The sequence below is a fragment of the Ambystoma mexicanum genome, chromosome 6p, assembly GCF_040938575.1.
Source record: "Ambystoma mexicanum isolate Mex_15411 chromosome 6p, UKY_AmexF1_1, whole genome shotgun sequence".
Lineage (NCBI taxonomy): Eukaryota > Metazoa > Chordata > Amphibia > Caudata > Ambystomatidae > Ambystoma > Ambystoma mexicanum.
The window spans coordinates 162,218,570-162,245,871 of NC_090935.1; the positions used below are offsets into that span (position 1 = coordinate 162,218,570).

The window sequence follows — 27,302 nt, forward strand, 5'->3', positions numbered from 1 at the left end:
AAAAAAGTTTGTTTACCTGCAATACGTGTTTGTGCAATACATCTTCTTAATCTAAAGTACTCACTATTCAATATGTCTGCCTGGATTGCATCCTTCCATGCTTGGGTTTACAATTCTTGTCTCTCCTTATTCTACTTGACGATCGCTGCCCAATAGTACCCAGGCCTCAAGCATCCAACAGCCAATGGCGTTGCTGCAGCCGTGGGAGTGGCGGAAGCTGCTGGGCGCTGTGGCGGTTGTTTGAAGATGGCGGATGCCGCTGCAACTGCAAGGAGTGCATCTCTGTACTGGAGCAGAGACTGTATCTTTTATAAATGATAGAAGTGGGAAACATTGACGAGTGGCGGCTGTCAGAGTGCTATTGTTGGGGAGTTCACACCTCATTAGTGGCTGGAGGTTGACTGATATGTGTCCATTAGTAAAGAGTGACTGTTCAGCAGGCTGTAAGGAGAGTTGACAAACAATTTAGGGGGGAAGGGCGGTCACTTGACAACCCACTAGCAATGTGTGAAGTGCATGACCATCCATCAATATGGGGTGGAGGACGAAGCAGCTCATAGCATCCTTTCAGCAGTATGCACTCCACCCCCACGTAATAGGAAGTGGGCAACACCAGAGAAGTGGTCACAACTCACTAGTAGGAAGTTCTTACCCATCCGAACAAAGAGGCAATTCAGTTATAAATAATCACAGTGACCAACTCACCCAGTCATTAGTAACTGATTTGATAAAGAAGGCTGATGTCCTATCACCAGATTCTGGCATACGCATACCACTCAACCTTCCAGTGACCGGGTTGGGTTAAAATAAAGGATTTTCTTGTTGGCAGGTTAGTGGTTTTATGGGTGAGGAACCAAAGTCCGAGGTGGGTAACACCAGCCAAACTCGTTTGAGTTCAGACGTATGGCTCTGGTAAACAACCCTTTAATATTTGTATAAGTATGAGTGATGCCCTAAACCCATTAAAACGGGATGGAGTGACAATCATGATCAGGGGGTGAGGGGATATGTGCCTCCTAACATCCGACCCACAATCTTGTGCAGCAAAACATCTGCCATGTTGGTGGACACTTGCCTCTAGATTTTGAAAGCGAGTTGGGAATGAACTGGAGGCTCAAGGTGCAAAAGCCGAGGCGTTCATGCTTGCAGATCGGAGGCAGCCCATCTCTGTATGTTGGTGAGATTCTAGGTGAGTTGGGTTGGGGCACCAGGGGCTTGGGAACGTAAATTGTTCTGTTCTGTTTCTTGGTAGCATGGGTAGTTCGATGGTGTGAGCAGGGTGACTCGAGTAGGCGGTTGTTGCACTGGGGTCTGTTGATTGTCAAAGAGGAGGATGATAAGTGCTAGATTGGAGGGGAGCAGTGTTCACGCGGCTGGTCGCGCTGGTGTTTGTGGGTATTTGCCAGTTTACCCACCGACACATTAAAGCTCACATGTTATGTTAAATGTTCTTATACTGCGCACTGTTGCTACCTGCGTGGTCTCCTCGCTCTGGCGGGTCTGTAATGCTCTGAGAGAGGCGGTTATGTTAGTAGGACTGAGTGGGGAAAAAGAGCAAGAGAGCTGGGATGGGCTTTAGTTATGAGAAACCGGTCACAGAGCTTAGGTGTGTTTTTCGGTTAGTAGTCGCCATGTGGTGTTGGGCGAGATTATATGTAGATTGTTTTGTTGTCGCACTGTTGTGTGCTGTTTGTGGTGCTGTAGAGGTATGGTTGTGTTTAGTTCAGAGTTTGAGAAGGTGTATGTAGAAGGGTGAGTTTTTAGTACAGTTAGTGGCAGTACATTTCCTACCCCAACGTTCTGACTAAATGCGACCCATATACCTTCCTCTGTTGATTCATTCTAGTGTGTAGCAATTACCACCCCCACAAGTACCTTCAGGAGTAATGAGTTCTGTGTTCCTCGCGGGCAGTCAGTGCATGGTTTCTGCGTCTGGCTGCATTCCTGTATGTCTGACGAGTTAAACACCCTCGTTGGTCCAATTTACGTGGAACACATCTTCCTCCCCTGTTTCCACCTTTGGCCCTCTATCGGGATGAGATACCCTTCTAGTCAACAGCCACCCTTCCAAGTTAGACTCCTCTCTTCTCCCCTTCCCTCCACTCTAGTCTGGTCCACTCTCTACTCCTTTTGTGTTTGTTTCATGTTGCACAGATGATGTTCAGTTATTTTCATCCCGTTCGGAGCTGAAGAACCAGGTTGTTAGAAGTTATCTGAATTTTTAATGGTCTTCCAGTTATGGTGGCTGGGAGGGTTATGCTCTTAGTAGCCAGTGGTGGGGCATGTATGGTGTAATAAAAAAAATGGAATGGATTTCTGATGGGGAGGTTGGGAGGATCAGGGTTGAAAGCCCAAGGTAGAAATCTTCGAGGGAGAAAATACAGATTATTTTTCAAAATTAACTCTTGGTCTTTTCTCCACTGAACATTTCCGACTTGGCTCCCACACCCCCACACCTCTTCCTACCTTGCTGCCAACTCTCTTTGTCCCTGCAACGCCTGTTCCCTTTCACTGCGTGTGATCGGGAACCAGCGCCCTGGATCTTTTCCTTTTGTTTTTTTTTCTGCACCGGCTGCGGGGGACACCCGCTCACAATATAGTGCGCAAGCATGCGTGGGAAACCCCTGCAACTCCCAGTACCGAATGCGTGATTTGGTCGAAAGTTTTGGCCGTTCTGAATTTTCAAACGGGCAAAATTCGGCCAACTCACGCATTTGGGCTTTTGAACTCAGTCATTTTGGACGATTCCGGTTGGGACCTCACAAGTTTGTATTGGAACAAGGAAGAGGGACGTGGAGGTAATGATGAGCAAGTTAGTGAGCGGGAGGTTGGCTATCAGAGTCTATGTCTGTGAGTATTTGTTTATGTCCATTTTGGTTTGTCTCCTATCATCTATTTTTACATATTACAATTATTTGAAATTGTTCGAATTCACAAGCTATTAGCTTGCATTTGCTGTATCTGGGATTACTTGTTATGAGTAAGCAACAGCAGAGGCATTTCATTGCGTATTTGTGCTGAGGGATCTCTTTTATAATTATACTAATAATCAGTACCATGAGGTCATTTTCTTGCTTATTTTCCATGTTTTAAAGGCCAAACCTGGTGTATGTCCTGTTGCTGAAAATATTATTTTTTTTAAATTTTTTTTTTCCCGGCCACAAGGTGATGTGTGTTGTCACAAGTCTAGTTGAATAGCAGTACCTCAAAGGCGTTTCAAGACAATACCATTTTCTCAAAATGTTAAGCTGGTTTCTCTTGGATGGCATGTCAAGTGTGGCACGAGGAGGACTGCTTGTGAGTCTATCTACGGGCTACCTTAAAATCTGACCTTTTGATGGTTTTTCTACATGAGGCGTAAGTGCTTCCTCTCTGTGTTGCTGACCTCTCTAGTCAAATTCATTCAAGGAGTTAAATATGGTGTTCTTTTCCTTTCTGTGTTCTAGTGAAGAGCACGTTTTCAGGAGTTTCTGGAAATAGTTTAGTGGCCATAGCCACAAAATAGGCCCCTTCTTGGAATTTCCTATTTACCATGGAATTACGAAGAAGGCTGCCTTGCTTGGACCACAATATCTTTCCCAGGATATATCGGGTGAATTCCTTAATAGACGCTAATGGACCCCTTCCATGGAAATCTTGTTGGGTGATACAGATCAGTTTGAATGGAAGCTAGTGAAGGGTAGGACTGGGCAATGTGTTATCATTGGTTCAGCTGGTAGTCTTGTGTAAAGCTGATGGCATAGTCCAATTTCAGGGGAACAAGTGTGATTACTGCATGACTTTTCTGAGGGAAAGCCGGTATGGCTTGTTTCCTCGGACTGATAGTAAGTGGAAGAAGCCAATTTTTAGCAGTGCTTTGACTTATGGTTCCTGGGTAAGGGAGTTGACCATTCCAACCGCAAGGTTTCTGATGCATGTTGGTCTGGAGGCATTCTTCACATATCCTCCTCAAAGTGTAATGATGGGTTGTGTTGTCTTAATTTCTTTTTTTGTTTTGTCAAAGTTTAGTACTTGAGGGAAGCTACAGAAATTGTCGGGGTGATTATCTGTTAAGCTGGGTTTAGTCTGAGTTTAGTCTGCAAATGATTTGGTGGTCATCTGTGTAGTTGTAGCTGGTTGCAAGTCCTTGTTTGCGGACGATGACCACGAGCACAGACATTTTAAATGTTAGAGGAGGGGGTCAAATGTTGGCTCCCTATGGGAAATCTCATGATGTTTCGTGTGGTTGAAGTCAATGGTGACACATGGTTCCAGCATGTTGGAGAGAAATTCTACATCTATCTTATTGCTGTTGTCTCCAGCCTTGCTTCAGTCAGTCTTTTCAAAACGTTTTCATGACTAATTGTATGAAGCCAGCTGTAATGTGAATGAGGAAACAGACACTTTGTCTGCATTTGAGTTTTTATAGTGTGTTGGCCAAGAGAGTAGATTTGGTTTCTGTTATTGGCTTGACTCTTAACTGGTTCTGGTGTAGGGATATGTTAGATTCAATTTGCTCCAGTAAATGTTGGTAGATGAACTTTCGTTGAATCTTAGCCTGCAAGGTAATACTGCCAATTGTGTGATAGCCAGCCAATTTGTCGTTTCTTTCTGTTCTTTTTTAATACAGGCTGGGCACTTAGGGCAGTTTTGTGATTATCATGTTTTTTGTAAAAAACTATTTTATTCAACACACACTGAAGTTCTCTCAATATTCAATCTCAAAGCAAGATACCGGGATAGTTTTGTCCCCCACTGGTTCCAACAAATTCAGTCCTCCTTATAAAGTTCGCAATATTCTGAGTGTCTCCCTGACACTTACAAGTCCCAAAGGTACTCTTTCTGGACCCCTTCCTGCTTGCCTCTGGATGTGCGGTGCAGTCCCTGTAGACCGTACTGGTTCCTCCGACATGTGCTGTAGGTAGTAGTGGATTTTCATTCAGTATTGAGGCAGAGCCAACTGAGGTTGTCTTCCCCTGTTTCCAAAGGCGGGCTTAAGTTATCTCTCTCTCTATTCCTCCTCTACCCCCCCACCCCTACTTTCTTGTTTTTCCTCTTTGCCCCGGATGTCTCAAAACAACCTCCTCCTGATTTACCTCCCTCTCTCCATTCTCACTTTTCAACTTGATTCCAATTCCTACTCCAATCTCCCACTGAGACCATGCCCCTGGGGTTGGTTTTACTGTGAACATTTGAACCTACGCGTACAAGTGAGTGACTGGCTGTATTTAATTACTGCAGTTTGTTGTATGGACATGGCCTCCCAGGCTGCGCAGATCGTCCACCCTCCTCAGTAGTGACCAGGAGCCTCGGTTTGTGCTCTAAGGAAGAACCAACTCGTGGTGAGCAATGAAAATGCCTCTTTGACTAGGGAAGAATGTATCGCTTGGATTTCTGAGTGCCTGCACTCCTAATAAAAATGTTGCTACTGTTTCCTTTTGTACAACATATTTGTCTATTTGTTACTTTTTCTTGATGCCCTCCTTTTTATTTTTTTATTTCTTGGATACAAATCTTGCTTCTATTCCTTTTTGTAAAAAAAAAAACTCACTCTTCAGGGCATACAATTTCTTAACAAGCATTTAAAAAATAGTGTCCCTGTTTGATGGAAAAGATGTGAGTTATACAGGCTACACTTTCGCTAAAACTGCAAACCTATTATTAAGGACTTAAATCATAGGTATTTATTTACTCTTGATACAGGGGAGGCTTTTGTAACCCTTTGTTCAATATAGCTGGCACAGCCTGTAGGTGGAATAACAGGACAAGGGCTACACGCTCTGGGAGTACCTCAGATGGGTGAAACATTTGTGCCTTTGATGATGGAACCATGAATTCTGGCACACTTTTAGACCAGACCCTAATGAATATTGTTGCCTCTGAGGCCATATCATATTTTTCCTGTAAGAACATTGGCAGCCCTTTTTAAAGAAAAGGTGACTAGTTGCCACTTAGGTATTTTTTAATGTTTGTATATATTCATTATTCAATTGTTTAGTTGTGGTCATGCAATGACTATTGTAATATTTAGAAGTGTAAATGAAGCCTAATTGTAAATGTTTTTCCCCCCCATAATTTATAGCGGAATATATAAATTCATTGATTTAGTCAAGGGAAGAAAAACAAAACCATTAACAAGTACTGATTGATATTTATGTAATGCAAATACAGTGTCTTATATTACGGATTTTGTTAATTATTGATACTATTCCTCAAACAGATTATTTGGTAATAATCTCACCTATTTCATTTACCACAAAGAGCACCACAAGTAAAAGAGCAGTACACTGTTAGACATCCATCCTACACTTGCACAGTAGCATGCAGCCTTGCTTGCAGCCACATCGTAAGAATTCCCTGCAAGCTTGTTTAGCCTCTGGTAGGGTTGTCCAGAATATTTCCCATCTGCCGCAATCACTTGGCGATGGAAGTTGTGGTGTTGCAACCATCGTTTGGGCCCAGCAGTAACCAGCCTGGTAGACAATTCTTTTTGTATGCTGAATGAGCCCATCTTGGGTGGGAGGTAGATTGTCAATTGCTCTACTTTTCTGAGTAAATGGGTGTGTTCTTGCCTCATTAACATGTTTGTCACTGCTCGTACGGTCATATAGCAAAACTACAAATCTCTCCAATGGCTACAGCATTTCTTCTACTGCTTGCTGACTAGGCCTGTTACCCAATCCACAAAAAGCTGAGGTGACCCTTCTGTTTACATTCCAGGTGTCCCATGCAGTCCTCTTACCTTTTCCTACAAAAAAGCAAACACGTTTACACAGTTATTGCATAACACATTGGTAGAATAGTAGAACACATAGGACCCAAAGCTTTTGCTAACTCATGAGTGGCAAAGAACCAGAAGTTCTTTCCAACTCCAAATGCAACCTGTAGTTCCTCAATGTTCCGACATTGTGCACATGTGATGGCAAAAACTATAACATCTGTGTCCACAGTGCGTATTTCGGCTTTGTTATATCCTTGCTGCACAACTTCACATAAATTGTGTAGGATGCAAGTGTCTGCTTCTTTGTGTGAGCATGGAGCCAGTCCCAAGATATTTTGACGAATTATAGAAAGAATATTGGTACTATTTGTGGTAATTACCTGCTTGTTAGTGTCAATAGCTGTTAAGGTTTTTTGATAGGCAAGAAAACAATTGTCTATTTTCATCAACCTGGACAAAAGCCTACCATTTTTTAGGATTACATTTCTAGTTCAACACCTTTCGAAACACCTTTTCCCCTTTTACTGCTTGTCCCTCTTAACTTTGTTAGGCCTGTACACATCCCAGATGATATCTAGCCTTCTAACACATTGAAGCTGAGATTTGATGTAGGATATGAATACAGTACTGGCATCATCTTCAAATGTTTATGCAAATCCTGGTCGCAGCATGTTGAAAATTGCAGTGTCATCAAGGATTCTCGTTTGGACTGTTGGTTTGGAAGTAGTGTTTTTTCCGGGTGGGAGTTCTTGAGTCAAATCAATAAATCAGTTGTGTTCCTGTTCTTACACTCCCTGACTTCGACAGTGCTATAGGATAGGCTTGTTTTTTATGTCTAAAGAAATCATCCAGATCTCCATTTCGTATCTGTGATGCAATAAAGAGTCTAGAAAATAGTAAGCAGTCATTCCTCAGCGATACTGTTTACTTGACTTTTCATGAAGTGGAGGACAACTGACGAGGTGGAGGTGATTCCGCTTACTAAGATCTGCAATATGTTTAGTTTGATTAATCAGTCTGTCGCTGACATATAACTCATACTGGTCAAATCCAGTCTCCTCAATATTTAGCAATGTGTTTGCCACTGCTGGATGTACTATATTTCTGCTGTCAAGTACCATTAGATCACAGCTAGTTTCACTAAATGGGTTTCCCACATCTTGTATTGCATGAGTAAGAGACTTGAAATCTTTTACAAAAGCCACCTGGGAATGCTTGTTGGCCTTGTTGTGATTCTGATCTTTTATAGAACTAAATTCTTCAACTAAGTGGGCCATAACAGTACCAGAAACCATCCAACAATGCAGAGCGGGTGGGTTTTCTATCAGGCCTACAGCCCCCCCAACACCTTTGACTGATACATTATGTTGGTCATGGGTCTGACGAATGGCAATAGCAGAGAACGCATGCATTGACTCTTTAGTGACAAACTTTCCTTTCGTGAATTCTGCATAGGTGTCAGGGTGATGCTTTTTAAGTGAAACCGTATCACGTAAGTGAACAGGTATTAATTGTGCATAGTGAGTATGGTCCAAGGAAAAGAGCCTTGAAATAATCTTGGATAGCGCCTCTATATAGAGATGGAAATCTCCACAAAAGTCATCAAAAGGAGTTCTAGTTTTAGAATGATGTACCAGGATCTAAATTGGGTACATACATCACTTATTTCTTTACACCAGTCTTCAAGTGACTTAACTTGACTGCTATCCTCTGTCTTGGCTGCTGTAGAAGCAAATGGAGACCATTGGCTGTGATTTGATGAGCCCTACAGGTACGAGTCACAAAGTAACCTTTTATAAACAAATCTGCTTTTACAGCTGTGTAATATCAGCCAGAACAAGTGCTCGAGTCCACCCACTTTCATCCAACAGATTCCCAAGAACCTTGAACTGCCATTTCAATATACACCCCACCAAATATTACAATGAATTGATCTTTGCTATAATTGTTAGCCAGTTCCACTGGATTTGTTCTGCCAATGCATCGAGTGGCTGGTCAAACGGAATGATTGCAATCTGCCCAGAATAAAGGCCTTTAACTGCTGTCTTCACAATAACCATTGAATGGTGAATCATGGCCACTGACATAGCGTAGTCTGGAAATAGAGGAAGCAAGGATGAAAGTGTTGATTCACAATTTTTTGGCGTTTCTTCTTGTTGACGTGCGTGCATGCTGCTCTGGTGATTATTTCATCCCCTTGTAGGTTGTCCATTAGCCTGTTTTATGCTTTAGCCAGGTGTATTCTTTCACCATAGATTGCATCACAACTTGGTAGTCATCTAAGTTCTCTTCCACTGTTGGCAGGGGACAATATGTTTTTATAGGAGTAACAGGGTATGCTGGTGAGCACACAAGAAGATATTCAGTCACTTCTCGGCACAAGGAATTTTAGTCCTAGTCCGATCACTTCTAGTAAACATTCATTTGGATTTTGAAATATTGATATTCCTGTACCATGGAAAGAGTCATGAGCTGTGGTAGAGCTTACATTTTTGTCTAGTGTCGTCCGCACTAGTCGTGAAGAGCCCTCTTTTAAACTGAAGAGTAAGGACACAATTATAAGTGTGATAGTGATGACCTACTTTTGATGAGATGTGTACCAGACGGTCGTATGATATGCTTATCCCGAGTTTGTGCAGGGTTTCACCATGTTCATGCTTGCAAGTTCTTGTATGGATTAAAATACAATCGGCAAAGGAGTTTCCCGTTCGTACTTTCAGACTCATACTTCTGACATCTCACCAAACTGTTGTACATTAGCAACTGCAACAGTGAGGATTGGTTGTGTTATTGGTGAAGAACTTGACTGTACTTTAATATTTGGACCCTTCGTAACCGTAGCAACCACTGCTAACCGAGATGCTGGCATAAGAGTCTTCCTGACACATGTTTCCAAATAATCCTTTGAAGTGAGTTTTCATTTGAAAGATGTCTCTTCTCATTATATTTGCTGCTTTAGTGTCACTATCGGCATAGTTTTCACATGCTTTGCTCTTTGCAGATCCAATATTATTTAAATGTAAGCATCACATGACGGCCTTGCTTATATGCTTCCATGTCAGGAAAGTAAGCAACTATCCTATTTTTCATTTTCCTCGAATGTTTGCGTCCTGAAAGATCATTGCCAAGTTCTTTCATCCTCATGCTGTATAGATTGCATAGGTCAACCAGTTTCAAAATGTGTGCTGTTTCTTTGTCCGCTGGGGCATCTTCGATGTATGATGTAAGTTCTGCAAATGCAATATCATGGTTCATTTGGTCCTTCTCAGTTTCTTGTTTTTTTTTGTGTCTTTCTCTGTTATTAAATAATATGAGGCAATGAATATGGTACATGACATCTTGTGCAATAAGATTGCCTGCACTCAGTTTAGCAGTCATGGGTTTGTCTTCTAGTTTAAGGGCACAGATAGGAACGCGAGCATTGGGGCAAAATGTAGATGCTGTACACAATGATCTTCCAGCTGGGGAAGGAATGTCACAAAAAGCATATTAGTTTTGTATTCACTGAACCTTTTTTCGTGAGTACTCGAACAGGTGAATTTCGTAGAACTATCAGCCTTATCCACCGGTGAGATCTTCCTTTTCTCAGCACTTTGCAGTTTTATATTATTGAACTGCAATCTACATGATTCGTGAAACCGAGCGTTGCATCGTACCGATGTTGTTTCGAAACCTCCACCTTCATCCAGACACAACAAATTAATTGGCCTTGGGAAACACTCAGCACTACTAAACCGCACAAGCAGACTGGTTATTGTCTTATAAACTGCTCAATGCATAACATAAGCGGTATTGCATCTCAATATGCGATACAATACCACTGAGTTGGGTTTTATTTACTTAATAAGGTTGCTCTAATTGCGACCTGATTTCTGGAGTCAGTGATAAGTTGCAAAAATAATTGTAAAGATGTGTGTGCATGGTGCGTGGAGCATGCAGGCGAGGCAGAGGACACTGGGCAGAGATGAAAGATTGTATCAAGTCATGGACCCAGCCCATCGAGTGTGTTTGAAACTGAGCAAAGTATAAGAAGGTGGCTGCTGCCATGTCATTGTGAACATGGCAAGTAAGCAAGTAGTGGAGAGGAGAAGAGTTCCTTGTATGGAGCACAGGAGCTGACTGACATGCTCATTATGTAGCTGCAGTGGCAAGGATCGCATCCCATGCTGGGAGGAAGTGATGCAGGAGGGACGTCCAAAGCAACCCCTTTGCTGATGGAACCTGTGTTTATATACTATAACAAACCTTTTGAAGGCTTTAAGGCTGTGGCCTGGAAGCGTGCAGGGCTGTGTGATGAACCCTTCTGAGTGTTATACGGTAACAGTACACAGTAACCAAGAGATAATGCCTCAGGTCATGGACCGCCGCAGGGTATAGAGACCCCAAGGTGCCAAGCTACAGCAGGGCTCCTGGGCTCACAGGATGTTGTGGGTGCTTTTGTTAGATTCAGGGAAAGTTTTGTTCCTGTACAAAATAATAGATAGTGGTAGTCATGCTAGCGCATTGTGCAGACTATACTGCCGGTAGTGGAATAGTTTGAATGCTCTTCTTGTTTGAACCACCACACAGGCAGTCATTCCAATTTTCATTACATTGTGCGAATGCTGTAATAAGATTTATTTTCCTTGATCCTGCATGAGTCGTACCATTTTCCATGGACTCGCGGAACAAGGATCTCGAAAGCTTGCCACTAAGGAGTGTTAGTTTGTGGCACCAATTGCTGTTTTCAAACTGAATGAGGGGGATATCTAGGAGTGATTGCATGGATCAGCCATGCAGTAGGGTTTAGGATCAAACTAAGGATTAATGGGGAAAAGACAAACGAAATGCATCCATGTTTGTAAATATTCTGCGGTGGAAAGTCAGTTTAAGTAGTCCAAGTAGTTAGTTTTGTCCCTCAGTGCACACATTGGATCCTATTTGGCAGTTACACGCAATACCATTGTTTCAGCCCAAAGGGCATGTCCTGCTAGAAGCCCAAAAACTTCCCTTGTCGAAACGGTGCATTTTATAACACATTTTTTCACGCAGAATTCTAATAATACTATAGAATTGAAAGGCAGTTCTAAACATGTTACGCCTCAGTAATAACCACTCAACCTGTTGAGCTACCGTTTCATCTTTTAGTCAAGCAACAATGGCATGCACGGTCACTGAAACTGTAAACTCTTCTCATGGGATGGGGGCAAAGTGAGCTCCTGTGCCACACCATTGATGAGCTAATTGGGCTTTATCGCCCACACCCTCCGAAAGTCTTGAACGGTTGCTTAAGAGGCTTGCTCAACATCAGAGCTATCAAATTCATAGGAAGTTCAAGGTGGTAAGAACACCAATCTTGCAATAAATGTATTTTGTAATCTGTGTGAAAGGTTGGATAATAATCAATGAAATGGGGCATTTCAAACTGAAAGACCCCGACACATCTCCAGTTGCATATCCCATTATTGAGCTCCTACTAAGGAAGCCATCCAGCACATCAGACCGAAGGTCCTACCCGAAACAGCAAAAAAAAAATTTGCTTTCAAACACAATGCATGCTGCCTTGACAAATAATTAGCGCAGCTGCCATTTAGTAGCTGGCTGTGTACTTTACAGCCATATGTTAACGAATGCAGTCTGGCAGGCACTCCCTTCCACTATTTGTGGATAAGTGCCACTTCTCTGGTAGAGAGGATAGCATTTTCGTGACAGAGGAGTCCCACCAGAAACGGCTTAATGCCTGTGAACCAGAAATCGACATGTAGCAGAATCGACTAAATTGCCTTTTAAGGAATAAATAAGGTGAGCCTGAACGAAAATTCATCAAATGGGAGAGCTGCTCTGGCAGGTGAAAGCCAATAGCCTGCAGCCCCAAAGGTCGTACTAGCACTGTTTCCTCATTGTGCCAAAGTCATGATCAAAGGAAGCCGGAGAATATACCCATGTTTCATTATCTCTGAGGTACAGATAAACTCTGAATCAAGCAATAATAATTCTGCGATGGTTTAAATTGCATGATGAAGGTACTTAATTATGCCAACAATCATCCTCTTGCAGAATATACTGTTTATCTGAGAACTGCTACTTCATAGCAGGCGACAAGTGCCCTTAGTGGTCAAAGATATTATTTGCCTTATTGTTCTAACATCCGAGGGCTGCCACTGCAGGACTGATGAAAATATAACAAGAAAACCGAGATATTTTTCTGACACAAGGTACTGATTAAATTAAGAGCATAGAATGTGCCTTTATTTAAACTTTGATTTTGTGGCCCCTTTGTGTTGAAAAAAAAAAAAGGAAAAAAAAATAAGTAAAGAAAAAAAATCATTTAAAGGTAAGTTTTGGCATCAGAAGATTGGGTCTGTTACTCCAAATCACACCTCGCAACATTGTTTTCTTCTCAATCCGCGGCAATTAAAGGCTTTCAAGACCTGAAGAAGGTACTAGCATCCTGAAATAAGTCAGCCCAACAAAAGGGACACAGATACCCACATCTTTCGCTCTATACAAACTATCACAACTCGCTCCCTCCGCACGCATGCTGTCACCTGGAATTCTTTATATGCAGTCACTGACTTCACATTGTTAACTATCCCTCCCTTTTCTTCAACATGAATTTTCGTTTTTGGCCTGGAGGGATATAGAGGACAGTTTTTGCAACATACCACGCAATACCGGTATACCTTAGGGTAGCAAAGAATTTATTTATTAGTGTGTTGGTAAAGGACAGCATGGAGTGGTTACTGCAGCTGATGTAAATTATTGCAGTTAATGGCTGCAATTAACTTCTCGCCTCATTGTAAATAGTGATTAAAACATGCTAATCAGGTTATATTGCTTATCCGATTTTGTTTACTAAGCAATTTCCACTAATCAGTTTTGCAAAACTAATTTATGCCTTGAGGCTCCCTTTGTATCTAGCCTTTGCTGGATTGCGAAGAACCTCTGAATTTTCTTCTTGACAGATTAAACACTTGTTCCACTCTGCTTCTGGGTCATTTGTACATTAGAGGGTTGGGCGTATGAATAGGTCTAAGGGTGCAGGTAACTGGAGGGGATTGTGGTAGTCGTTACTGGCGTAGGTGCTTATTGGAAGTCCTAGGTGTCAGGTTTCTAGGATTCAGTTGTAGGAGTTGCTGATAATACCTAGATGACGGAGGGAGAATAGGTGGAGAGTTCAGAATTTTACATGTGGTTTACAATGAGATTGTATTCTTGGGTGTGTGGTATCAGAAGTCCGAAGCAATGTAGGTTTCGGCGGCAGCCAAAGATGATTCAACAGGTTGATTTCTGATCCTTGGACCGCATCAGGTAGGGTCGGTTCTGGAAGGCTGGCAGTGATCAAGACTGGGACATCAATCTATCGGGAGGGGGTTAGGCTTAGCAGATGGCAGGAGCTGATCAAGTATCAGGTTGGAGACGCCTGGGAGACAGGGCGGGGGGGGTTTAGCTTTGAAGGAGGTTGGTGGTAATTGACGCCTAGATATCGGGAGGAAGGTTCAAGGCTGTAAGTGGCCAGCTGCAATTAAACACCTAGACTGGGAAACTTAGGCAGCAACTGAACACTGAGGCTGTAGTACCTGGATAGCTGGAGAGGCTCTGTCCTCAGTGTGGCAGGTAAACATTATGAGATGGAGGTGGGGACTCCTAAAGTTGTCTTTCTCACAGTGCACATAGATACAGGAGAGACAATTTGGACCTGAGGGTCTTGTATTGAGGTGGAGAGGCCTAGGTTTCAGAGTGTAATATATTACAGGAGATCACTCTGAGATTCGAGTCCTGTGATTTGTCTAGAAATATCAGGCCTGATGGAGACGTCATCTCCATATTGTTATCTTTTTTTTCTTCATAAATTGTCATACAAACTCCTTCATCTGTGAACAAAAATATATTATATTCTTTTTCGCACCCTTGTTTTGTGTATGTATTTTTATGAACGAGTGGATGTTTTTTTTTGTACGCATATTTATTAAATAAATTCACTGAAAATCACATTTAATATGAAAGTAACAGCATCAAATAGCATACGAAAGAGCAGATTAAAATGTTTCCGAGGCTGCCTTTTTTTTAAAATCACTTTATTTAACATTTTGAACAACAAAATTCAATACAACAATCTCCAAATCACAACATTGTGTCCAAACTGCAAAACTCATAATAACAGTAGAACTAAGATAGACTAATACATAACAATATGGACATCCATAACACATTTAAAATAACATTTTTGAACTCTATAAAAGCTCCATGACGCACAACCAAAAAGACAAAACCGAAAAACGCACAACTAAATAGTCCTCCACCACCCCCCACTCAAGGGATAGGCCATCAAACACTGGAATCTGTACAGTCAACCATATAGGTCATTAAGAAGTCCCCCAATCCGAGAATAACACCCCTCCCTTCCTTGTCCAAATAGCATAACTTTATCATAGTTTGACAAGACTTGCATGTCCAAAAGCCACTCCTCCACGCCAGGTTTCTTTCTAGTTTTCCAAACTCGCAAGATCTGTTTCATTGCCAAAACCAACCCTCTATTAATCCAATCTGCACTATCCCTAAGCCTGTCGAGGCTGCGTTTTGAATGTCCGCCATTACCATTGGGGTGAAAATCGGGAAGGGCCTAATAGTCAAAATAAAACCTTTCCATATGTAGTATACATACCTCAAGATTTATGCTTCTATCATCAATAGCACATTTCATACAAATATTTCACCTGTCTGCTGTACTATCAGTAAGATCAGGAGCCGAGCTTTGAGAAATCTGTTATGCCTGTTCATACATGTGTGAATACAGTGCCTCCACCAGGAGTGAGGATGAGGAGCTTACTCCCGCTTTCCCCAGCAAAGGCTTATGCAACCATCCCAATTCATATACAGTTTAACACAATTGAAGACAAAGAGAACTAGAAAGAAGCAGTTTCACACAAAACTGCGTTTAAAACTGATCTTTAACATCTGGCCGGAAGAGACAATTTACTGAATTTTACTGCAGTGTGTTAATGTTCTGCAAAGGGCTCTTGAGACGAGTACTAAGTGGCAGTTGCCATGGGATTCTCCTCATACATCCCATGGCCCATAACCTATTGGCCGCATCCAGCCCCCTCGCCATCACACTAGATCTCCCTGAGCTAGAAAGGGGACTCAGTTACAGGAGCAATTAAGTAAGGTCTGGAAGAGGTAGCTGTTATGATGCAAAAGGTTTCTGGAACGTTGCGGTTAGGGGAGTTCAGTGACATTTGGAATTGGAGAGAGGACGAGCTGTGTCACTCTGTAGGCTCAATAAAACACTCGCCTCAGAACTGGGTTGTGTGTATCTTTTCACCAGGCAATTCATGTTGTTTCAGGATTCTGTACATGGGTGCTCTGGAGTTAATGCATGTTTGCTAGCACTTGCAACTGACGAAGGTTCCAGTGCTGTGAATGGTCAAAACAATGTCATGGGGTTGGGTGTGAAGTGGTTGTGATGGGCTTGTTCTCATCATCTGAGATTAACTCCTTATTATTCAGGTGATTGCGTATTGGTGACATTTTGTTGCGTGAGTTATTGTGATGGTATTCGTTTTTTGTTTTCATAATCTCCTTGACACGTTTGCAGTTGTGTTAGCTCACACTATTCCGTCCACACGTAGTGGAATATCTTGTCTTTCAAGGTTTCTGCTCCGTTTATATGGAGTTGTCGTCACTGTTTGCAGGAAAGGGGCATCTTCTTAAGAGGTTCTCTAGGTGATGAGGAAGTACACCAGAGACACAGGTAGGGAAGTAACATTATTCACTGGGTTCCGGGCTACAAGATGACACAACAGGTAAATCCAAATGTAGGTAAACTGGATGGTACAAGAAGACATCCACCGGCCTCCACTCACAGGCTGCTTCACTCCAACTGACAATCATGGAATTTACAGGGGCACTCGCACCACAACATCCCACAGGCATTCCATCAAGCTAGTATTCATGCAGGGCCAAGGAAGGTAAGCACAAGACATAACACATCTCATCAGAGAGTGGGGAGTTATAACTGCCATCCAACTGGGAGGAGATATATTTGCTTTAAAGAAAATTGCAGTGTATGCTATTTCATTGCCCCTTTGATCTGAAAAGTTGTACCCCAATGATAGGTTTTCTGCTTGTTGTAGCTAGAGCAGCATTCTGGCTACTGCATTTTTATACTTAACGTTCTGGGCTAGAAGCTTTGGCGTATCCCAGATTCGTGGCTCTGAGGAGATTGCCCCCACCACTTTTTTAGGCATTTGTTGATTGCTTACATTTTGGTATTGTTAATCACTTTGTAGTCGCCCAATTACATATGCCTTTGGGGTATATAGAAAGCAACGCCCTTTTTCATTTCCAATGTAGAAAAGGAGAGCAAATGTGTTGAGCAGATGTTGCCTACAAGTGATTGTGTTAGCTGTGAGTTGTGGATTGGTGGTGTTCTTATTAATACTGAACTATCTAAATAGGTTGGGCTGAATAAAGCTAGCAGAGAAGTGATCAAAATAATTGTGATGGGAAAGTGAGTCACGCTCAAGTTGCATAAAGAGTCATTCAGTGGATATTATCCCAATATGAATATTTCCACATGCAACAGTTTTATCAATGAAGATTTTTATTTAAAAGGTTTGTTAGCTGACACGTGTTTCGACCAGCAGGTTGTTATCCAGGCCTAAAACTCGTTCCTAAACATCCAATTACTGAAGGTGGATGTTAATCCGTACTCCACAAAGAGAATGATGGTTGAGATCAGCGTAAATATCAAATCATCAGTTTACAAGATGTAACCCTGTATGAATTCAGCCTTATGTCATTGGTTAGCTTGAAATATATAACCGACAATTGGTAAAGCAAAAGATAAAGGGGCCAAATCCCTGCGGTTCGAGTTTAGGATGCCAAGATGTGTCCTACAAGTGATTGTGTAAACTGTGAGTTGTGGATTGGTGTCCTTCTTCTAAATTCTGGTCTATCTAAATAGGTTGGGTTGAATAAAGCTAGTGGAGAAGAGTGGATAACTTACGGAGTGAGACAAATATCAGTGTTTTTGTGGACATAAAGCTGGAGACTGTTAACATAACGTTTGGGGTTAGTTTCCATTTCATTTGCACTAAACCATTTGGGAACATGGTTCACAGATGGGGATAACTGTATTAGTGCATATAATACAACCAAAATGTGTGTATAATTGATGCGACTCTGCATGGTAATATCAAACGACCCCATTTAAAACAATTCCTAGTGCATTGGGGATGTAATCGAGCCATGTTGGTTTTTGCTGGCATACTAATTATGCAGCTGTAGTTGATGAAGTCCTTACTTGTTTATGCAGCTCAGTTCAGAGTGTAGCTTCTAGATAAAGGAGTTTTTCGGGCGTACCGGGAACTAGGTGAGGGTTGTGACTGGTAGAAACAATGGGGTTTGCTCTCTGTAGAAATTTGAAAAAGGAAAAATGCTCACAACAGTATTGCCTATCTGGGAGTGCCCTTTTCACATGTTACATTCTATTGTGCATGTGTTTGAGATTATGTAATAAAGTCACATTATTAATGTCTACAGTGCCCCATCTGTAGCTGGGTAGTAATGTAGCTTGTAGGTCCGCAGATAGTGTATTATGGGTGCAGAGCATTAAGCTATGTGTTTCATGTACTGAGAAAGTAGGTTTAGAATTCATCAGGTCATTTGAGTTGAGGATGGGGGTCCTGGTTTCAAGTATTTTGGTAATTGTGTTACCTAGGGCGCATTAATACTATTATTTTGTTTATTGAATGCGGGCATGGCTTCTGGGTGCAACGTTGTGCTTTATATGTCATAGAGGGAGATACATGGCAAGGGAAGCAGATTGCAAGGGATCAATACCTGGAAGCAGGAGCTAACGACTGAGGAAGAGGGAGATGTGCAGTTTGACAACAATGGATCTACAAACGACCAGGCAGGGAGACTGGCATTGGGGAGCAGATCAACCAGTCTCAAGTTAGATGGGAAGTGGAGGGTGTGTGCATGATGATTATTGTTTTCAGAGTTTTTTTTTGAGGGTGGGAGGGGGAGGAATATTTCGCTGGGTTCAGTACTTTGAGGCGTTCCTTGAGGCTGGTTGCAGGTTTAGCGTCATTCAATGATCCAGAGTTTCTGCTATTGGCAACTGGTTTTTGGAATTAGTAAATGGGTATGCACACAATTTAGTAATGCTTATAAAGGATTGCAGTGTAATCCTCTGCCACGCATGTTGTAGTAAAGAAAAATATACAGAAGTAAACGTTTCGAATTGGAAGCTTCTAGCTGGGCATAGGTCGTTCGTCACCTGGTATGAATGGCAGTTCTCCAGATACAGGGCACACCAAGAATCAAATATTAGCGGTGAGAAAAAAATGTGTAGCCTGTAAAATAAATGTATATGCAATAATGGTAAATGTATTCTGTAATTAGTATATTATGTTCCAGATGCCTCTTGTAAGTACAGGCAGTCAGGCTGATACACAGAAGATAATTGTAATGCTTAGTGCATATAATTCAATCTGGTGTAGGCAAGCTAATAAACACATGTCGTGCGCCTAAGGGACATTTCATCAGGATTCGTTGCTGATTATATTCTGAATTGTAACTACGTGATGAATCCCAATATTAGAACATTCTAAAAATGTTGGCTTTTTTCATTAAGAAAAGCACCTCAGTGCTTATGTTTTATAAAGGAGAACACGTGTTGGCATACAAGTCATATCTCACATGAGTATAACTCAATGTGCCCCCATGATTTATACCTCTTTTTCTAAACAATATACATATGTCATGAAGTTGTGTAATCATTTTGAGATGGGAGTACTATACTCTCTATTTTAAAAATTTGATAGTAAATGTGGTTTCAAGAGAGTAAAAATGAGTTTTTCTCCTTTGAACGAGAGTAAAAAAGTATTTGACATCCAGCCGACGTGTGCAAAAACTGTAGCAAAATCATTACCACGCGGTAGCTTTCTGCATTGTAAAAGCTGGTTTCTCTCCCAATTAACAGATCATGCACATGGTGCAGTGGGACAAACGCCCGCTCCCAAATGGAACAGATGAGTGCGAACACTGAGTTTTCCCTAGAATATAAAGAAAGAGTACAATGGCAGCATAAGATTTTAACGCTTCGCTCACACAGAGCAGGTCAGCTTTAGTACGAACAGTGCAGGCTTCCCGCACACAAACCTAAAAGACGATTCTGGCCAACCCCAATGCAAGCTTTAATCATGTAGAGCAGGTGGTAATCGGTGCAAGGTATAAAGCAAAGGTGAAAGATTGCCACACAGAGAACAGATCAGGAATGCGTCTGTGCCGTAGAAGGTGGTCCTCATATAAAACAGGTGTAACATAGCCTTCAGTAGTACCCACTCCATTCTTAATACAGAAAACGTACACCATGGATCTCAGTAGATCATGCTTTCCGCACATAGAACAGGAATGCTGCCAGTCCCCACAATGCAAGATTACCACACTTGGGAACCGATACATTGTGGGTCACAACAGTATAAGTTCCACTTGCATAGAAAAAAAACTGCATTGGATGGAGCAGTGCAAGCACCCCCACACTGAAGAGGTCAATTAAGGGCCTCACCACATGTTAAGGATTTCAATCAGGCAATTCACCCGGGCCTCAGCCTAGCATGCAATGCACAAATGAAATACTTATTTATTGTGTCTATATGTTCAATATTCTGAGTGATATACCACTCATATCACACCCCTTCTCAAAATACCCCAGCTCACAATGGACCAGGAATCGGGCTGGTTGGTAAAGGTAATATTTATTTATTTAAAATTCAAATCAACATATGTTTTAATATATGGGGCAGCAATCACCAATGTGGTGACAATACAAATAAGAAAATAGGTAATGCAGTTGAATTCACTTTTTAGCAACATAGAATATAAAACACAGGGAAAATAACAGTTTTGGCTTGTTGAAAAGATAGCGCTTAAGTTAAGATTTGTTGGGTGTCCTGAACCACGTTTGAGCTATCATGCTGCAACATTTGGTGCTGTGGGCTTAGAAAATCCAATATGGCCAAAAAGCCCACATGTGCGCCAGAATCCAGGAGAACCACGCAGTTTGTGCGCACACCAAAATGGTTACCTAACTTGCCACCCACCAGTGTAAAGAAAGATCTTTGTTAACAAAATCCACTGTTACTGATGTCAAAAAGTTGCTGAAATCGTGGCTCATCGGACCACTTTAAAAATTCAACCCTTTTGTGGGGTTCCACATAACCATTTTACTGTAAGGAGCCCCATCAAAACAATGTCAAGCAAGGATTTACTACCATGTAAGAACCATTCCTGTTTAGAATGCATTAATCCAAGAAAGATCCCAAAATTGCATGCAGTACCCGCTTTTGACTGAGGGCGGCGCTAGCGGTCTAAATTCTGACAGGGAAACTGCATGTCAGGAGTTGCAGGAGAGGCCTTTACATCAAAGGCTGGGAGTTAATTAAAATCTTAACCACATGCTGTTCCCATTAAATCTGATTTAATTAACAGGCCAAAGGCTGGGAAACCTCTCACCTCCAGAGATTCACACCAGGAGTTAGAATCTCACATGACCTCTTGATTGATAGAAGGCAGACTGGCTGGGAGCCTCCTGGAGGCCACACAATAGGCTCTTGCACTTGAATAGGATATGTTGATTTTGACTGTTTCCTGTCAACAAAGGCCTGCCTGCCAGAAGACACATGTGATCACTGACCCACCCAAGTCTTGGAGGCGGACTCCAACACTCTGAGAACTGAATTGAAAGCAAAATATATATTTTACAGAAACACTGATAACTCTTTGTAATCAAATGACAGGAATGTATAACTTGAGAGCCTTCATTTAAAAAATGTACCTTCGATTCAAGCCCAAACTCCAATTTGTGTGATGTTCTGGGGCAAAACCCTGCTATTTATCTATACTACAGACTCTGTGTTTAAGCTAGAGACATGGGAATTTACTGGAGTATGTATGGACAGGCCGTGTATATGTGTATAACTTTTAATGAAGAACCAAGGTTGCATAACCCACTAAAATCGAAAATAAGTTGACATTTTTGAATGCAAGCCCTTAAGAAGAGCAGAGTTTGAACAGAGTATACCTCATGCGATAGGTAATATGTACATGCAATGACAAACCACTATGTATTTGAGAAATGTGCATTTTGATCAAATATAGATTTGTGGGCAAACTGACCAGGGGAGGATCCTCTGACCCATAAAACCAACAGCATCACTCTGACTCACAGTCATGGGAGAGGGGACAATTGGGCCAATGACAAGTAGAAAGGGGCAGGCTTAGCTAGGCCCAGGCACACACCCACTTTCAAAACACATAGCAAGAGACTGCTGGGACAGGTAGAGGATTCAAATCCATTTGCTGCAACGCGCTCTGCCGGACCACACAACATCCAGAAGATACTAGATTCAACACTTAGACTTTAAAACTCCAAAGAACTTGATTCAGAACTCAGAGCAAGGGCCTACACCCACAAACTGAGAACTCTTCTCAGTAGGCCTCAGCATCCAGCAAACCTAACAGCGGTAGCAGCATCCAGGAGCCATGCAGTTCAGGCTGGGTCCAGAGAAAGCTGTGCAGAAAGATCCAGAAGCAGTGCTGTACCCAGAGAAGGCAGAGCAGTATCCAGAACCCAGAGGCCAGAGATCCAGAGTGACCCAGACCGCTGTTAGCAGAACCAGAGAGCTGACCCAGATCACTGTGAAGTGCCGAGACCAGAACCGGAGTCCAGTCCAAAACCTGACCAGATCCGTGGTGAGGCCTAATTCAAAAATATATTGTGAGTACCTAGCAGAACTGTGCAGAACCAATCTCTTAATTAAAATAATCTAATCCTAACTATTTTAATCTAACCAGAACTGCCTCCTGTCACCTGTCATTTTCTAGCTGCAAGCTGTAACCTGTCGCTTTGAACTTTTAAAATTTCAAATCCGAAAAACTACCTTTATTTAATCGTCCGTATCTCTGGAACCGTTTGGGGTAGGAACTTGGTTTAACTTTCCTCTGAAAGCTTAGAATCCTACCTTTCCAACATGCCTAGAACCAACTTCCTACTCCTTGTACTTTCTCCGCAATCACGATTCACGCATTCGCAAATTTTGCCGCAATTTGCGATTTGGCTCGATTTCTTTACTTGTAAAAAGATAGCCGCTTTTGCCTGAACTGCTAAATTTCGTTTGCCTATTAAGAACCATCCCTGAATCATTGCTAGAGTGAGCCTGAACTCATATTGACTAGATACCACTCACCCTGAACCTCCTGAAGGGAATTAAAAGCATTTTCAGCATATTTCTCACTGCATTGTCACCATATTCAAAGCACTTTTGCCTGTATTTCAAACTCATACCTGTTTTCTCTAAGCTTGCTGGGGTGAACTGAATTACATTTGATTGCATTTCTGAGAACTGTGTGCTTTCCTTCCATTTCCTTGCATTGCATAAAGGGGGGGAGTGAATTGCCAGAGAAAAGTGATTACATTGTCTTTTGCTGAAATCCTATCAAGTTTTTTTTCTGTACTGCATTTTCATTCCACCTTGCATCCATTTGAAACCAAAAAAGTATTGTTGCTATCTTATCCATCCTATAACCACTCATCATTGATTATAAAGAAGTGTGCTAGTGCCAGACTATCCATTATTGATTACTGCTCAGATTAAGTGTGATATTCAATTATTAATTTATCATAAAGTGTGATTGATATATATATATATATATATTGTTTAAATTCTCAAATAAACCTTTTAACTTGCAGTGGGGTCAGGGGGATTCCAAGAGAGGGGTGTTATATAGGGGTAGTCATCCAGAACTCATGAACTGGACATAAAGATATATCAATAAGGGTTTCCATTCAGTATCCCAGAGTAGGCATTAACTTAGCTGTAGTGCTGGATAGAATCCTCTTACAGATTGCCCCCTGTAAATGTCTCAACTCACAAAGAAGCAATTCTAAACCGATGTAAGTAAGCAGCAAGTATTCACGAATAAAGAATAGAGTACAGGGTTTGAATGCAATCTTCCCTCCCCATACAAGAGAGAGAAACGTTTTGGACATTTTACACTTTTAAAATGACTTTTGAAAATGGCTTAGAAAACAATGAAAAGTGTGCAAAAATCCTTAAATTGATATACATTCCTAGGGGAGCAACACTTAAAAGATCCTACCAAACATAAGCTATAATATGAGCAACAGTACACACTTTAAATCAGAATGGAAGTTTGGAAATACTTTGAATGGGAACACAAACGTGTAAAACCTTTGCAAAATTGCGAATTCCTGACTAATTTTCACAATGCAACTTTTAAAAGAAACGGGTCAAAGACACTATTTCTACAGGTTTTAGGTTTAAGTCAGAGTTGATATTAAGTCTCTATTTATAACATTGAGGAAGCTATGCACGTTTGAATGAGAGGTGTTTTTGAATATATAGGCTCAAAAATGAAAACCGAAATCAGTTTTTACAATGTCAATTATGCTCTAAACTATGGAATTCAGGCTGTTAACTAGTTTGAAACACAGTAAGCCCGAGAGTGGTCCGCAGACACCAACCCCAGCACCTATGTGTCCGCCTTGGAGGACTCAGTCGGATTACCCATGGGAGAATTTAAGGGTTTGGGATTTCACAAGACAAAAGGATTTTCAAGAAGTTATCACTAGCACAAGGAATCAAAGCAAGGTTTCAAGACTGGTGTGACAATATAGGACAAGGCAAATATACTATGGGTTACTATGATTCCTATTGATACTTATAGTCCACTGTAATTTAAGATTGGACCGTCGGGGTTCTGGTAATCTGGATCGGGTCTACAGACTGCAGGGCACCTCTGGCGGAATTGGATCAGCTGGGTGGTTCTGGTCAATTGGACTGGCACCTCCGACTGGACTGGATTGGATTGGCCCTTCTGGTTGCTGGACACTGTAGATCAGTGGGATGGCGAGTTTCAGCAGGCAAGCTTAATGGTAGCAAGCCAGATTGAATGATCAAAATTGCTTCCCCGAAGTTTGGGATGGTTCAGGATTTGGGCCTAGCTGAAAAGAGTTCAGTAAATGCTGAGGCCTTCGCTTTTCAAGAGATCTGGAATCGGTAGCAAGATGAAGAATTCAGGAACAAGATGAAGAAGTCAGGAACAGAGCGTCATGCGGAATCGGGATGGAGTCAGGAATCAGTGTGTGTTGTGAGGTTCCCTTATTTATCCTGCCAAGTGACATCACAAAGTTTATGGTAGGGGCAGACTTACAACCCACACCCACCAGGCTATGAGTGGTCAAAGGCACAGTTCTCTCCTTGCTCTTTGCTGATAGGATGACAGAAAAGGTTGTCAGGTTTTATGATGCGACTTAACTTTCTCACAAATACACATTTATATACTTATGCCCTCTAATAAAATCAGACACAAACATTACATATTTTGTGGGTTACCTTTACACCCAACTCCCACGTCGGTGAGACCTGGTCTTGTCTTTCTATTGAATTTTGGCAATTTTAATCATAAAGGTTTGGCCTAACAAATCCTATCTTGGTACATATATGTGCAATCACCCCTAGAACATGGGTACACAATATTAGATCTGCAGCATTAATAGTGTCTGTCAATTAGTGTTTTTGCATAACTTTTGTTCCTTATGCAGTAAGCAATCCTACCAAGTTTTCAACTGGCAAGCATGAGTTCAAATTTATATGTATGCCCTTTTCACTCATTTACATATTCCTGGCAAAATAAGCAAATTCAAAATCCATGTCTCTTTTTTTTTTTTGTTTTGCTTCACAAGTGTGAGCAACTGGCAAGTCCTTTGAAGTTCAATGACAAGGTTCCTCCCGGAGAATGGCACATCCTGCCCTTCCCCTGTAGGGATGAGTGTTCAAGCCTGGCATTGTCTTTGCCTGGGGCCCAGACGAAAGTCTGATGAGGTCCTTTGTCATGAGTATGCGAGGCCTCCCCATAGCAATTAGTCCTTTCCTGCCAGCAGTGAAGTGTCAATCTTTCCCAGGCTGAGGACTGTCAAAGCAGAATTGTAATAGTTAATTACATTAACTCAAGACTGGGTTTTAACTTTAAGTTACCTACATCTTTCATTAAAACATCTAAAATGAACACAGTTTATAGGGGATTTTGACTTTAACAATCCTTAATCATTCTGAAAGAATTAAACCTTTAAACCAAAACATGCTTACAAAACAGGCGATTTTGCACTTCATTCCTGAAAAAGCACATTAAACTGAGTCCTTTAAATCGGATTTTTCTCGGCAGCACAAGCACAATTTATTCAGCATTAGGTCTTCCCTTGAGTGCTTAGATTGTTTGCAGTTTTTGTAGTACCCTTTTAATATCAGTGATTCAATGGAAATAACTGGATCTAGCACCAAAAACAGCACTTTTGAAGCTTGCATAGCTACATTTTAAAAGGCATTTTTGGTTTTTTAGCACAATTCTGCTGCTTTGTTCCACGTTGAATGTGGCAAAGCCCACTGGCATGCTCCTGCAGTGAGAATTCTGTTTTTCACCTCCCCCTTCCTGACTGTGTGTGGCAGGATGTGCAGCTTTTTGTGGTTGTGACCCAAACGCAGCTTTGCAGATTTTGGCCTACGCAGGAGTCAGTGCATCCATTTTGGGCTGATTTTTTTTCCCCATTTGTAAAGTGATGCAGTGGGGTACATTGGAATGGGTCAAGAAATCCCACACACAGCAGTGCAAGATACACTCGCATATAACTGGAGCATCATAGACCTCACTCTTCAAATTACTATCACAAAGAACATAACCAACATGTGCCTAACTGATACATCAGTGGGAGAACCACCCAAATAGAACAGGAACAGTTAATTGCCTCAGCAGTGCAAGATCCTCAAAGATAGAACTAAATGATAGAACTAATATAACATTGATAACAACTAGTCAAAATACATAGGCTATCTCGAATCAGAAAAGCCTTGCGTAGTAGGCATTCAGTAAGCCATAATTGGAAGGAATTCAACCCTAGAAAAACAAATTAGTTCTATACCTATTCCCATGTAACGCTTGGGTACGAGCGCGATATAAATACAATATTTCATTTAATTTCATGTTGCAGAAGGGGATATTAATCTGATAAAGGGCGATAATTAATCCAATACATCATTAATTATTTCTGTAAGGTCTGGCCATTTGATCTCTCTTGTGTACATTTTTATTTTTAAAAGACAAACACGTAGCCAATTACACAGTAAAGCAAACCAGAATTGTATTGTGTGTTTTGTGGTTTGATAGAATTGTCTTTTGATGTTTAATGAAAGTCCTAATTTCCTGGAACTACTACTACCTAATGGAGTGCCAGTGTTATAATTCAATAATGCAGAGAGGTGAGGACTCAATGCTAAATGCTATACCTAATCTCATGGTCAAAATTTGGCTGGCCAGAGTTAATGATTTGTTATTTATATAGCGCCTTTGGCAAAGCGCTGTACATAGAACATATCTCGGCATCAAATTCAATAAATCAATAAAAGATCTGGCTAGAGGAACCTCAATCAAAAACCAAAATGCTAGCATCACAAGGGGGAATACTGCGTGCAAGATATGGACAATTCTCAATGATGCTGCTACTCGCCTTCTATAAACAAAAGGTGGTCCCCATTTT

At 41.5% G+C, this 27,302-nt stretch overlaps 1 protein-coding gene across 2 annotated transcripts in view; it reads left to right on the top strand.

The window, feature by feature from the left end:
- KIAA1328 (KIAA1328 ortholog) overlaps nucleotides 1-27,302 on the top strand; it is a 1,369,495-nt gene that overhangs the window by 675 nt on the left and 1,341,518 nt on the right. Inside the window, exon 2 of one of the 2 annotated variants that reach the window (XM_069626866.1) lies at nucleotides 157-301. In XM_069626866.1, the coding sequence (XP_069482967.1) occupies nucleotides 247-301 (55 nt within the window). In that variant the 5' untranslated portion in view covers nucleotides 157-246. Of the gene's footprint in view, nucleotides 1-156; nucleotides 302-345; nucleotides 1,190-27,302 lie in introns of those variants that run through there. The other variant, XM_069626867.1, reaches the window with a different exon arrangement.